The sequence below is a fragment of the Macaca nemestrina genome, chromosome 1 (assembly GCF_043159975.1).
Source record: "Macaca nemestrina isolate mMacNem1 chromosome 1, mMacNem.hap1, whole genome shotgun sequence".
NCBI lineage: Eukaryota > Metazoa > Chordata > Mammalia > Primates > Cercopithecidae > Macaca > Macaca nemestrina.
The window spans coordinates 86,528,558-86,541,135 of record NC_092125.1 but is presented as its reverse complement, the minus strand read 5'-3'; the positions used below and the strand labels follow the sequence as shown (position 1 = coordinate 86,541,135).

Below are 12,578 nucleotides of genomic sequence, written 5' to 3'. Positions count from 1 at the left end.
GGCTTTTAAAAAAAAATTAACTACGGGTACCAACTTTATTAGATCATGGGGCTTTACTGTGTTAACAGAATGCTTTCACCAGGGTCACCAAATCCATTGGAGAGGAAAAATCAGTGATGATTCCTGCTTTACATTACTTCTCATGATCACAACTGGGGCCTTTCAAATACTGAACCCTGTGAACGCCCTGTGGTCAGACCCCCTGCAAACTCAGCTCTGGACACACCAGCCCGGGACTTCAGAGCCAAGTGAAGGCTGTGGTGAAGGGGCTGGGCCTCGCCTGCTCTGATCCCAATGTGCCTGATGACCTTGCCCTGGCCATGGACCCACTAAAGCTTCAGTTTTCTTATCTACAGAGTGGGGAGAATGACAGCTGTCACTCTGCCTGCCACTCAAATGTGGAGCCAAACAGTAAGATCAAACAGCCACCTGCTATGATCTGAATGTCCCCCTGGAAACTCATGTTGAAACTTAATCCCAATGTGGTAATATTAAGAGGTGGAGCCTTTAAGAGGGGATTGGGTCCAAGGTGGGAATGGATTAATCCATTCATGGATCAGTGGGTTAACAGGTTAATGTGTTAAAGTGCTTTAATGTGAGTGGTGGCTTTAAAAGAAGATGAAAAGAGGCCTGAGTTAGCACACTCAGCCCCCTCCCCATGAGATGCCCTGTGCCACCCCCTGGGGACTCGGCAGAGAGTCCCTGCCAGCAAGAGGGCCCTCACCAGATGTGGCCCCTTGACCTTGAGCCTCCAGAGCTGTAAGAAGTAACTTTATTTCCTTTATAAATTACCCAGTTTCAGGTATTCTGTTGTAAACAAGAAAAAGACTAAAATGCCACTGTAACTCTCAATGACAACCCTAATGACCATCAGTTCTTCCCTGGGAGCACCTGAGGCTGCCTGGCACAGCTGAGTCAGGCTGTCCCTCTGGGATAAGGGTGACACGTTGTATGTACAGATACACACTGAGCTCACGCATGGGGGCCAGGCACACAGGGCATGTGGGAGAAATACACAGTGACCAAATCAACACACAAGTAAGTGAGCACCAGCAGCTCATTCACAGCCATGCTGGGGAGCCTCAGTGACCACCCAGGGTGCATCCCTCTACCCTTATGATAAGAAACTGAGGCTGGGCCTCTCCACCTCCAAGTCTCCAGTGCCGTTCAAAGCCTAGACCCGAGCACACTTGGGCACCTCACCTTGCACGAGGAGCTGGGCCTGAGACTGGGCCTGGCCGATGTCGCAGGTATAGATGTCGCTGTCTGCCTTCTCCAGGGCACTGATGGTGAGCTGCAGGGCCAGGCCGTCCTGGCTGGGCTGGTGCTTCCTTGAGGCCCGTAGCTCCAAGAGGCCCTTGCGCCAGGTCACTGTGGCCGCGGGGCGCTCCGTCTTGCACGTGAATACAGCTGTGCCTTTCTCCTCCACCTGCAGGTTGGTCAGCTCCTCTGTGAAGCAGTTTGCTTTTTCTGGGGCAGGGAGACGGAGGCAGAATAGGTGGGGCATTAGGCCTGCACAGACCCCAGGCCGGCCCTGTTATCTTCCAGGCCTGGCTGGGGAAGCTCTGGGACCTGGGTGAGCCCTTTCACCTGGGACAGAGGAGCTCAGGCTCCAGGGGTGGCCCTGTGCCCCGCTAGGGTAGAGACGCCACTCCAGGGCCACGCGTGGGGCTCCTGCAGCATTTACCTTCCACACAGAGGCTGGCTGTGCTCTTGGAAGCCTCCACCTCACACGTGTACTCGCCCACGTCCTTGAGCGAGGCCCCGCGGATGACCAACACAGCCATCGTGCCCTCACAGACCACATCGTACTTCTGGCTCTTGCGGATGGCCTTCCCATCCTTCAGCCAGCGCACAGGCGTGCCCGCCCGTGACAGCTCACAGCACAGCTCCACGTCCTCCCCTGGCGCCACCCGCTGGTCTTCCAGGGGCTTCATGATGGTTGCCGGCCTCTCTGAAGAGAGCAAAGACAGCTGCCCTTGAAGCACAGCCAGGGCCACGGAGCCAGCCACAGATGACTGCAGTCACGGCCCCAGCCACCATCCTGGCTACAGCCATAGCTCTACGCACAGACCCAGCCAAAACCCTACCACCTTCACCATGACCAGGATTGGGGCAAAGACAAGTGTTTGAGAACACTGATTCTCTGGTGACCAAGACAACAGAACCTGCAACCCCCAAACTCTGGGACCTCGGCCCTCAGGAGCTTCAGAGTCCTGGAATGTTAGTGTCCCCACTGTCACCAGGGTGGGACTCAGGAGGCAGGAAGATCAACAACTACAGAATTTTATCCTCTGGCATCTTTCAGGCCCACGCTGGCATCCTCTGAGCGTGCCCCGCCAAACTGCACCAAGTGTGCTCGTCAGGGGCGCGAACTCGGGCGCTGGTGGTGATGTCAGCAGAGCAGGTGGCTGGGCCCTCAGGCCAGTGCTGCCAGACTGGCCCTGTGAGCCACAGCTCTGGGAGCTACCAAGTGCTCAGGGCACTCAGAACACAGATTGGAAAAGAATCCAGGCCTATATCAGAGCTCAGAGAAGAATGCAACCCCACTTCCACATGAGAACTGCCCCCAGCATCCAGCAGGTGCCTCAGGCCCTGTGGCTCCTAGAAGGGGTGCTCTGCAGCAGCTGGGGGAGGCAGGCCCCAAAAGCACCCCCACCGGCTTCTGCAGCCAGTGGGGCCCAACTCCTGGACTCCTGGGGACAGGCCCAGGGTCCCCACTCCTCAGCCCAGGTGATAAAGCCCCCGTCCGGCAGGCCCTGCCCACCTTTGACAATGAGTGAGGCCTTGGAGGTGAGGCTCCGCACAGAGAAGACCACCTCCCCAGCATCACTCGGCGCAGCCTCCCGGACCACTAGGATGTATTTTCGGCCCTGACGTGTGGCCTGGAAGCGGCTGGAGCTGCCCACCGTCTTCCCACCGACTGTCCACATGGCTGGGTCGCTGGCACTCTCATGGGACAGGACGCACTCAAAGCTGCAGCTCTCCCCCTCCAGCACCTCCACTGTCTTCAGCCTCTTGGTGATGCCCACGTGCAGATCTGCGGGCCATCGGAGACTGTCAGGCCAGGCAAGAGGACAGCACTGCCCTGGGCCAGACATAGGAAGGGCCAGACCCTGGGAGGGATCAGAGCCCAAGGGACCAGACCCTGGGAGGGATCAGAGCCCACAGGGACCAGACCCCAGGAGGAGCTGGATCCCTTAGAGGGACCAGACCCCACAGGGACCAAACCCTGGGAGGTGTCAGACCCTGGGAGAGGCCAGGCCCTGTGGGGGCAGGGTGCCACGTTGCACCAGCCAATGAGTAGACACCCCTCTGCTGGAGCTGGCTGTCCCCTGGCATTTGCATAACCAACAACTCTGAGCTCCAATCAGGGTAGCAGGGAGAGGGAGGACCCATGGTCGTCACAGGGAGGAGAGGAGGCACAGGACCCCATAGTCCCAGCTCCAGGACAAACTCGCCACGCCTCCTGCCCCTTCCCCATCTCGTTACAAGACTGTCAAGGACCAGCAAACAGGCTGGTTACGCCGCCTGTCACCCACACCAGGATGCCACTGGGACTGTGCATACACACACAGGGGGCCAGGTAGCCACCCTGCAGTTGAGGGAACTGCCCCTGAAAAACAGGACAGACTCCAGGGCACGCACACCCCCAGTGCTGCAGGGCTGGATTCAGGGATGGCTCTACCCTGTCAGCCCAGTGGCCCTGGGGCCTTGCTAGGGCCCCATGAAGGACAGAGACATGGCCTACTCACAGCCCCTGCCTGGCATCTCGGCTTCTCCCTGGCCATCCCCATTGGTGTCCCACACTGGCCTGGTGGCTTCTGTGCAGACACATCCCTTGGTACAGGGCAACATCCCCGGGCTACGTCGGGACCACCAGGCAGGGACAGCACAGCCTCCAACCCTGGCTCCGGGACCCATCGTCCCCAGGTCCACCTGCCTGCACCCAGGCCTCACAGGACCATGTCAAGTCATGGCTCCTCTAGAAGGCTCCCCTGACCTCCCCGGCTCAGCAGAGCAGCCCTTCAATCTCAGAGAATGACGTGGGCCACCCAGGTAGTGGCCAGCCCCACATCCATGCCCATCCAGCACACCTCCCTTCTCCGAGCTCCGCCATGCCCACAGCCACACACCGTGCACGCTGACCCGGGCCTGGGTCTCCTCGGAGCCCACGTGGCAGGTGTACAGGCCGGCGTCCTCGGGGCTCAGGTCATGCACCACGAGCCCCCGCGTGCCCGCCGTGTGCAGGAAGTCATACTTGTCGCTGGGGCCCAGCTGCACGCCATCTTTGCGCCACACCACATGGGCCTCGGGGTCAGAGACCTCACACTGCAGGGCCAGGGTGCCATGCTCCTCTGCGGACAGGTCATCCAGCCCCTTCAAGAACACCACCGGCTTCACTGCAGGAGGGGTAGGAGGGTGAGGGGAGCCCAGCACCTGTCCCATCCCTAGTGGGGAGCCCCGAAGACTGGTGGGATGGCTCACCTCGGACCTCCAGGTGGGCAGAGGTTGACACCTTGGGGGAGGAGGCGCATACTGTGCCTGCATCAGCACGCCGGACGCTCTTCAGTACCAGCGTGTGGCACCGGCCCCTGTGCGAGATCTCATGGAAGCTGTCGTTGTACAGGGGCATCCCGTTGAGCGACCACTCGACCTCCTCGTCCTCATGGGACAGCTCACAGGAGAAGCTGGCCCGGCCCTCCTCCATGGCCTCTGCATCCTGCAGCGGCCCTGTCACTGTCACCTCCCGCGCTGCAAGGGACACACCAGGCCTCAGTGCCCACATCACCAGGCAACCCCTCCCCAAAACCCTCTCAGTAGCCCCGTGTCCCTCATGCCCCACCTTCCACAGTGACCTCAGTACTGCTGTGGGCGCTGCCCGCCTGGCACCGGTAGACACCAGCATCGGCAGGCATGAGCCGGAGGATGCGCAGTTCGGCCATCTGACCCTCCAGGCTCATCTTAAACTTCTCAGAGGCAGACAGGGGTGTGTCATCCTTGTACCACTGCACAGCCTTGGGGGCTGGCCGGAAGTCGCAGGACAGGACCACTGACTGCAGCTCACGCCCTGTCTTGGGCTCCAACGGCCGTGTGAGGACTACGGGGATGTCTGCAGGGAGTGGAGACAGGCTGGGCCACAGGGCCACAGGAACCAATCACCCTGTCCTGTCTGCCAAGCCCTGAGCCTGCTCACCTATGGCCCTGAACTATGTCCTCCCCTGGCCCTGAGCCGTGTCCACTGTTCCCTGAACTGTGCCTTCCCCTGGCCCTGAGCTGTATCCTCTGTGGTCCTGAACTGTGTCCTCCCCTGGCCATGAGTGATACCCATCTGTGGCCCTGAACTGTGTCCCGTCACTGCACTGAGCCTTCTCCTCCCATGACCCTGCCCTGTACCCACCCACAGCCTTGTCCTTTTATGCCTCTGCCTCGCGTCCACCCACCGGGGCGGGAGTGCTCACCTGAGACCACCAGGCGGGCAGAGGAGCGAGACTTGCCGATGGTGAAGTGCACGGGCCCGGTCATAGTGGAGCAGGTCCGCCGCAGCATCAGCCGGTGCACCGTGCCCTCCTGCTCCAGGGCCACGTTCCCCCCAGCCTGCAACACTGTCTTCCCCAGGAGCCACTTAGGTGGCCGCACTGAGGGGATGGAGATCTCACACTCAAACCAGGCAGGAGCAGGCTCCATCACCGTCACGTCCTGCAGACCCCGCACAATGGTGATGGATTGCTCTGTTGGGGAGGAGCAGTTGCTGGCGGATCCCATGGATAGGACAAGTTGCCCCTCTGGCAGGGTTCCTTCCTGGGAACAAGCCCTTGCCCCACTAGATGCATGTTAGCATCCTCCTGAGCTACCCAGACCCAGCGTCTCCAGGAGTGTAGGGCAAACCATGGACCTAGGAGACTCCCCCCAACAAAAGCAACCTGCAGAGCTGCCCTCCCTGCCTGCACCTTCCACAAAGAACTGTGCACTAGTCTTGACATCGCCGGCGTCGCAGGTGTAGGTGTCCTCGTCCTCTGCCTGGACGTCACTGATGATCAGCTTGCGGTAGAGGCCATCACTGACCAGCTCGTACTTGGGCCCGGGCCACAGCTCCTGACTGCCCTTGAACCACCGCACCTGGGCGCTGGCCCGGGACACCTGACACTCCAACACACCGCGGTGCTTCTCCATGGCAATCTTGTCCCGCAGAGGGCGCACGAGGGTCACTGGCAGCTCTGTGAGCATAGTTGGGGCACGGGGTGGATCAGAGACGGTGCTCCAGGCTCCCAGGCCCAGGCTCCGACGAGGCACTGGGTGTTTTGGGCAACCAAGGGCCCGGACCCCACTAGGCCCCAACAGCCCATGTCTGCCCGCCAGGGGACAGCAGGTGTTTAGGCTGAGTGTCCCCCTTGGAGCTGTGCTACGACCTGCTCCACAGAGCAGACCACCAGCAAGGGGAGTGTGCCCGCCTCTGCCTACCCTGCCCTCCCATATCCCACACTCCCACTTCCACCACCCAGGTCCTGCCCGCTGTCCTGGCCCACCAAGAGCAGGGTAGGCTCTGCCCCATGTAGTCCCACCCCCTGCAGTCCTCTCCCCAAGCCCCCACTTTGGAACCATAACCACATACCCTAGCCCAGTCCCAGGAACTCATGTCCCCTCCCCGCACACCTCTGACTTAGCCCTACTGGCCCGTCCCCACTCCACCTGTCTGCAGAGCCTCCCTCCCTGCTGCCCCAGCACCACTCTCCCTGATCCCCTGATCCTCCTCCTCACTGCCACCAGGTAGAACTCCCCGCGCCCGACAACCCTCCCCCTCCCCCCCGCCCCACAGGGCCTCATGCCTGGCCTCTGCAGCACACGCTGCAGCCAGATGGAGGATTCACCAGGATCTCGGTTTTAAGGAAGGGAGAAGCCCCTCATGGCCGCTTCTCTGGCCTCTATCTTCCTGCCAAGGAGGTGACAACCCCTTCCCTCCTCGTGAGTCCCTGCTGTCCTGGTCCTGAGAGCGGGCTTGGGGTGTCCGGGCCTGTGCTGAGCCAGCTGGCCACACATGCACACTGTCCAGCCTCGCCCTCCCCTCAGCCCCCACCTCACCCTTCACTCGGAGCTGGGCTCGAGATTCTGCATTTTCAGCTACAAATTTGATCTCCCCTGCATCTTCCGCCAGGACCCTCCGGTAGATGAGAGTGTATGTCCTTCCTGGGGAAAAAGGCGGCTCAGTATGGGCGGGGACAGAGGAGGACCTGGGGGTTGGGCCGTGCCCACCATAGCCACTGGTCCTCGCACCTTCCTGGCGGATGCGCACGTTGTCACTGGGCCGCAGTTTGCTGCCCTCCCGGAACCACTGGCCAGGCACTTCGTCGTGGGAGACCTCACAGGAGAAGGTGGCACTGTCCTTCTCCATCACTTCCACATCCTCCAGGGACCTCACGATCTGGATGTTGCGGCCTGGGGTGGCAAGGGAGGCCCTGCCACACCTGGACACACAGAGCCACCCCCAGCACCCCCCACCCAGTGCCCCAGCGTGCCAAGGGTTGTGAAGGTGAAAGCAGAGTGGCCAAGCCCCTGGCTGGGGGACATGGAAGACAGGAGGAGGTGCCCACACCTGCCATGCCCCACGTGCCCCACACAGCCCTCACCTTGCACCTTCACAGAGGCAGAGCTCTGGGCGTCATGGGCATCACACACATACATGCCCTGATCCGCGAACTCGCACCGGTAAATGGTGAGGCTCCTGCAGGTGCCCTGGGCCGCAATGCCCACCGTCTTGCCTGCCCGCAGCTCCACACCGTCCTGTGGAGCGCAGAAGCCCGGTCAGGCATACAGGTGGTTCAGCCCTGGGGTTCCACTTGGGCCTGCCCCCAGGAGAGGAGGGAAGGAGGCAACAGAGTGGGGTCAGGGGGAGGCACCTTTAGCCAGCGCACATCCACATTAGGACGAGACAGCTCACACTCCAGGGTAACCTTCTCCTTCTCGGTGGTCACCACATCCTGCAGCGGGCGGCTGAAGTTCACAGGCAGCTCTGGGGAGGAGGAAGTAGGAGGTGGGAGGAGAAAAAGGGCTTGGAGGAGCCTTCAGAGTGGGGACAGGACTAGGGTGGGACAGTGCCCAAGCTGGACAGAGTTATATGGAGCTGGCTCATCCAGGTCCCTAGAGTCCCCACCGACCTCCCAGGGATTCCCTCGGGACAGGTAGGCATGATCTGTGCTGAGCCCTGCCGGTCCCCCCAACGCACCGGTGACCACGAGCAGTGCCGACGTGTGCACTCCTTCGGCCTTGAAGACCATAAGGCCACTGTCCTCTGGCCTCAGCCCAGAGAGTGTGAGGGTGTGTGTGGGGCCCCGCACAGCCAGGTGGCACGTGGGCCCCTGCTGGAGCCGCAGACCATCGCGAGTCCAGCTGCCCTCCACGTCCGCATGCGACAGCTGCACCTCCATGGTAGCCGTGCCCTGCTCCTGTGCCTCCACAGCCTGCAGGCCCCTGATGAGCCGTACCTGGCGCACTGCGGTGCACAGGCGGGGTCACGGGTCAGCCGCTGCTCTGAGACCACCGCCTTAGAACCCTGGGGTACAGCCAGCTTCCCCAGGAGCTCAGGGAGGGCTGGGGAAGCCTCCCAACGCCCACCCCCAGCGCTAGCCCCTCCGGCGAGAGACCTGCCCCTCCCCCAGCCCTACGCCCCATCCAGAGGACTCGCCCCTCCCCTCAGTGTCCCGCCTGGCTCCTCCCTCCTCCCCTCGATGCTCCGCATCCCTCCTCCCTCCTCCCCTCAGTGCCCCACCTCCTTCCTCTCTTCCTCTCAGTGCCCCTCCTCCCTCCTCCCCTTAGTACCCTGTCTACGTCCTCTATCCTCCTCAATTCTCCGTCTCCCTCCTCCCTCCTCCTCAGTGCGCTGCCTCCCTCCTCACTCCTCCTCAGTGCCCCGCCCTTCCCGCCCGCGACTCACTCTCCACGGTGAGTTTGGCCTGTGTCTTGTCATCTGGAGTCTCGCAGCCAAAGAAGCCACGGTCGGCAAAACCTACGTTGTGCAGAACCAGGCGGTGGCGGGTGCCCTCGGCGTGGATCTCCACGTTCTTTCCTGGCGCCAGGGCCGCCGCGTTCCGTGTCCACCTCAGCTCCGGCCACGGCCGCGTCAGCTCCACCTCCAGGGTCACCGAGCTCCGCTCCTCCACCGTCTGCGGCTCCAGCTTCTTTTTGAACAGCACGGGCGCCTCTGGGGTCGCAGGAGAGGGGAGGTCATGGCAGTCCTTGCCCTCCTCCACGGGCAAGCCAAGGTACAGAGGGCCCGCCCAGCCCCGGCGCCTGCCCTGAGCCGCGCCCAGGCAGAGCTGCCCGCACGGCGCCCGGGGATCCCAATCCAAACGGCGGCGCGGCCCTGGCCACACGTGGGCGAGGAAACACTTTAAGCGAGGAAACCGGGAAGCTTCCTTAAGCCCCGCTTCTACCTCCAGCTCCCCTGTTCTGAACAAGACGCCAGGCCCTCGTGCCTCAAAATCCTAGGCGTAATCCCCACTAGTAGCACTGGCGGGAACTGCAGAGGCGGGAAGACAGAGCTCCTCCAGGCGCAACGGGGGTTTAGCAAAGCCCAGGAGTCCTGCGCAGGTTGAGGAAGAGGCGCTGGCGGGCCTCTGCCTTAGGCCACCCGTCAACTCCGCAGAAGGTGAATCTACTGCATCACTCCCTTACTCCAGAACCTGCCATGACTCCCACTTCCCTTCAGGGAAAGTTCTGGCTTCTGGCTTCAGCAGCATGGGAAGCCCATGTCACTGCCTGCACTGGTGCTAACCCCACTCTCTCTTCCCTGCCATCCATCAGGCTAAGTATGCACCCACCTACTCCAGAAAGCCTCCCTGGATTGCCTCAACCTCCACCCATTCCCCACCAGGTGCACCTGCAGGATTGCATCTTCTCTATACCAAGAGAAGGCACCTGATCCATCCAGCCTACCCGAATCTCCTCTCTGCAGTCCACACACCCTGTGTCTCCTGAGATCAGCCAGATCAGCCATAACAGGACAGCAGTTCCAGGTGCCCACTCAGAACCAGCCCACAGGGGAGGTGCCTGTGCAAGGAGCCCCGGCCAGCCAGGCAAGTCCTGCTGCCCCCCACACTCACCTCGGACCCTCAGGACAGCAGAGGATGAGACGCCCTCAGCCTCCACAGTGATCTGGCCCGCGTCCTCCAGCACCAGGCCAGAGATAGTCAGGCTGTGACTGGTGCCACTCTGTGATATGGCAAACTTCTCGCTGGGCTGCAGCAGGGCACCGTCCCGGAACCACACGACTGCCGCATCACTGGGGGACACCACACACTGGAAGGTGGCCTCGCAGCCCTCCTCCGCGACCACGGCGCTCAGCCCGGACATAAACTTCACCACTCGGGGTACTGCAGACAGGAGCACTGCTTAAGAGGTGGGCGCGCGGGACCGGCAGAGCCCCCACACTGCAGGAGTGCCAAAGGCCACCTCCTCCAGGAAGCTGCCCTGGATAGGGACACCCGACCCCTTACATACCACTGACAGTGAGCTGCGCACTGGTGTGGTCATCACGGCTCTCGCATACGTACTCCCCCGCGTCCTCCGCGCGCAGTTCCAACACAGTGAGCAAGCGCACAGGCCCCTCGGCCACCATCTGGAAGCGCTTGCCCACCTGAAGCTGCGTGCTGCCACGGCGCCACACCACCTCTGCACACGCTGAGCTCAGCTCACAGGCCAGTGTTACCGTGCCGCCCAGCTCACCGCACACAGGCTTCAGCGGCCGGCAGAACTTGGCGGCCACCTCTGTGGGCACGAAGGGGACATCAGCCAGGTTCCTAACAGACCAGACTTGAGCCCCAGCTTTGCCCCTGCCCAGCTCTGGGAGAGAGGGGTCTGGAGGAGTCCCCGCCCCGTGCCCAGCTCACCTTCCACCTGCACTGGGAAGTCCTGCCCCTCTGCGCCCACACGGCAGCTGTAGACGGCACTGTCCAGCACCTGAGCGCCATGCACGGTCAGGGTGTGGGTGTCCCCCTGGCTGGCTGTCTCGTGCCGCTTGCTGCGGCGCATCTCCACACCATCCTTAAGCCAGGTCACTGTGGCCACAGAGGGTGTGGCCAGCGTGGCAGTCAGGACGATGTCTTCATGCTCCTTGACCACCAGAGGCTCACTGCGGCAGGGTCTCTCTGAAATTTGGGGCTCCGGCCCTGGGTAGAGGTGAGTTGGCATGAGAGGGGGACCCTGGCATCCCTGGACCGGCCCCGCTCCCCTTCAGGGCCACCCTAATGCCACCTGGCACCCCTGATACCCATTGCTCTTCAAGGATGGCCCAGTGCCGTCCTGAGCACCATCAACCACCATCCAGAATCCCAGGAGCCATACAGTGTGGCCATCAGCTCCAGGTGAAGCGGATTTGCCACCCCAAAGCACTGACCTGCCACGTGCAGGTGGAAGGAGAGCCACTGGCCCCCCGCCTCACAGCTGTACTCCCCAGCATCTGCCTGGCCCGCCTGCTGCACCACTAGCCTCCGTGTGCAGCCCTCGGCCTCCACGTGCACTTTCGAGCTGGAGCTCAGCTTCTTCCCATCCTTGTACCACGTCACCTCCATCTGGCCCTGGGCCACCACACAGCTCAGTGTGGCACTGGCCCCCGCCTCCGCCTGCACCACCCTGCATGCCGGCTGCTCCTTGGCAAACACCACCTTGGGCTCTGGGGATGGACAAGGAGGGATGTAGGGTTAGAGGCTCCAGAGCAGACGCAGCCCATGTGTTAGCCCAGCGACAGCCAGGCGGGGCTGTCCATCACTGAGCAGTGCATTGTGACGCACAGAGCTCCCCCCGGCACTACCAGAGCCGAAGGTCTAAGAGTGCATGTTGGCAGCACCACCATCATGTCCCTTGGGAACAGGATGCGGTCCCTTCCCTGCCCTGGTCTTCCAGGGCCCTGGGGCCCTCACCCATTGCCAGCCCTCCCCACCACATGGGGCCACAGGCAGCAGGACATGAAGGGTCAGGAGGGATGGACCAGCAACCTGGGCTGGCCCAGAGGCAGCAGAGTGTCGGGCAGGGCCACCGGAAAGAGGATGCCAAGCTGAGTGTGGTTTGTTGTCCCTGGCTCAGAGACAGGGTGGAAGGGGTCGGATGTCAGAAAGACAGGTGGACACATGGTGATGACCAAGGGGCCCAGCACAGACTTGCAGAGATCTAGGGCCCAGAGCACAGAGACAAGCCCCCCACCACCCAGGACACGCTCTCCAGTCACTGCAGGGCCCTCCCATAGCCCAGCACCCACAGAGGAGTCAGCAGATCACATTAGACCAACCCAGACCCCAGACCCCCACCCCAAGGACATCACACCACTGTCCCCACCACCCAGACAGAGGTCATCACATCTGACTACACCTGGACCCCAGACCCCCAAGGACATCACGCTATTGTCCCTACCACCCAGACAGGGGTCCTCACATGAGACCAGACCCCAGACCCCCACCCCAAGGACATCATGCTACTGTCCCTACCACCCCCAGCTCAGCCACTGCAGGGCACACACCATGGTCAACTCAGTCCATGGGCCTGCTCTGGTCTCATGACATAAGGACACTGGCCTGAGAGCCGCTGGGGAG

At 62.0% G+C, this 12,578-nt stretch overlaps 1 protein-coding gene across 28 annotated transcripts in view; it reads right to left on the bottom strand.

Moving 5' to 3' along the window:
- The window catches only part of LOC105499675 (obscurin, cytoskeletal calmodulin and titin-interacting RhoGEF), a 166,334-nt gene that overhangs the window by 90,165 nt on the left and 63,591 nt on the right, over window positions 1-12,578 (bottom strand). For all 28 annotated transcript variants that reach the window (XM_071081777.1, XM_071081828.1, XM_071081836.1 and 25 more), the window contains 18 exons: window positions 11,390-11,665; window positions 10,884-11,162; window positions 10,495-10,761; window positions 10,098-10,367; window positions 8,930-9,196; window positions 8,222-8,488; window positions 7,896-8,008; window positions 7,626-7,779; window positions 7,273-7,434; window positions 7,081-7,185; window positions 5,952-6,218; window positions 5,463-5,732; window positions 4,847-5,113; window positions 4,489-4,755; window positions 4,137-4,403; window positions 2,768-3,040; window positions 1,688-1,954; window positions 1,204-1,470 (listed from right to left, as the gene is read on the bottom strand). In XM_071081777.1, coding sequence (XP_070937878.1) covers window positions 1,204-1,470; window positions 1,688-1,954; window positions 2,768-3,040; window positions 4,137-4,403; window positions 4,489-4,755; window positions 4,847-5,113; window positions 5,463-5,732; window positions 5,952-6,218; window positions 7,081-7,185; window positions 7,273-7,434; window positions 7,626-7,779; window positions 7,896-8,008; window positions 8,222-8,488; window positions 8,930-9,196; window positions 10,098-10,367; window positions 10,495-10,761; window positions 10,884-11,162; window positions 11,390-11,665 — 4,305 coding nt within the window. The remainder of the gene's footprint in view (window positions 1-1,203; window positions 1,471-1,687; window positions 1,955-2,767; window positions 3,041-4,136; window positions 4,404-4,488; window positions 4,756-4,846; window positions 5,114-5,462; window positions 5,733-5,951; window positions 6,219-7,080; window positions 7,186-7,272; window positions 7,435-7,625; window positions 7,780-7,895; window positions 8,009-8,221; window positions 8,489-8,929; window positions 9,197-10,097; window positions 10,368-10,494; window positions 10,762-10,883; window positions 11,163-11,389; window positions 11,666-12,578) is intronic.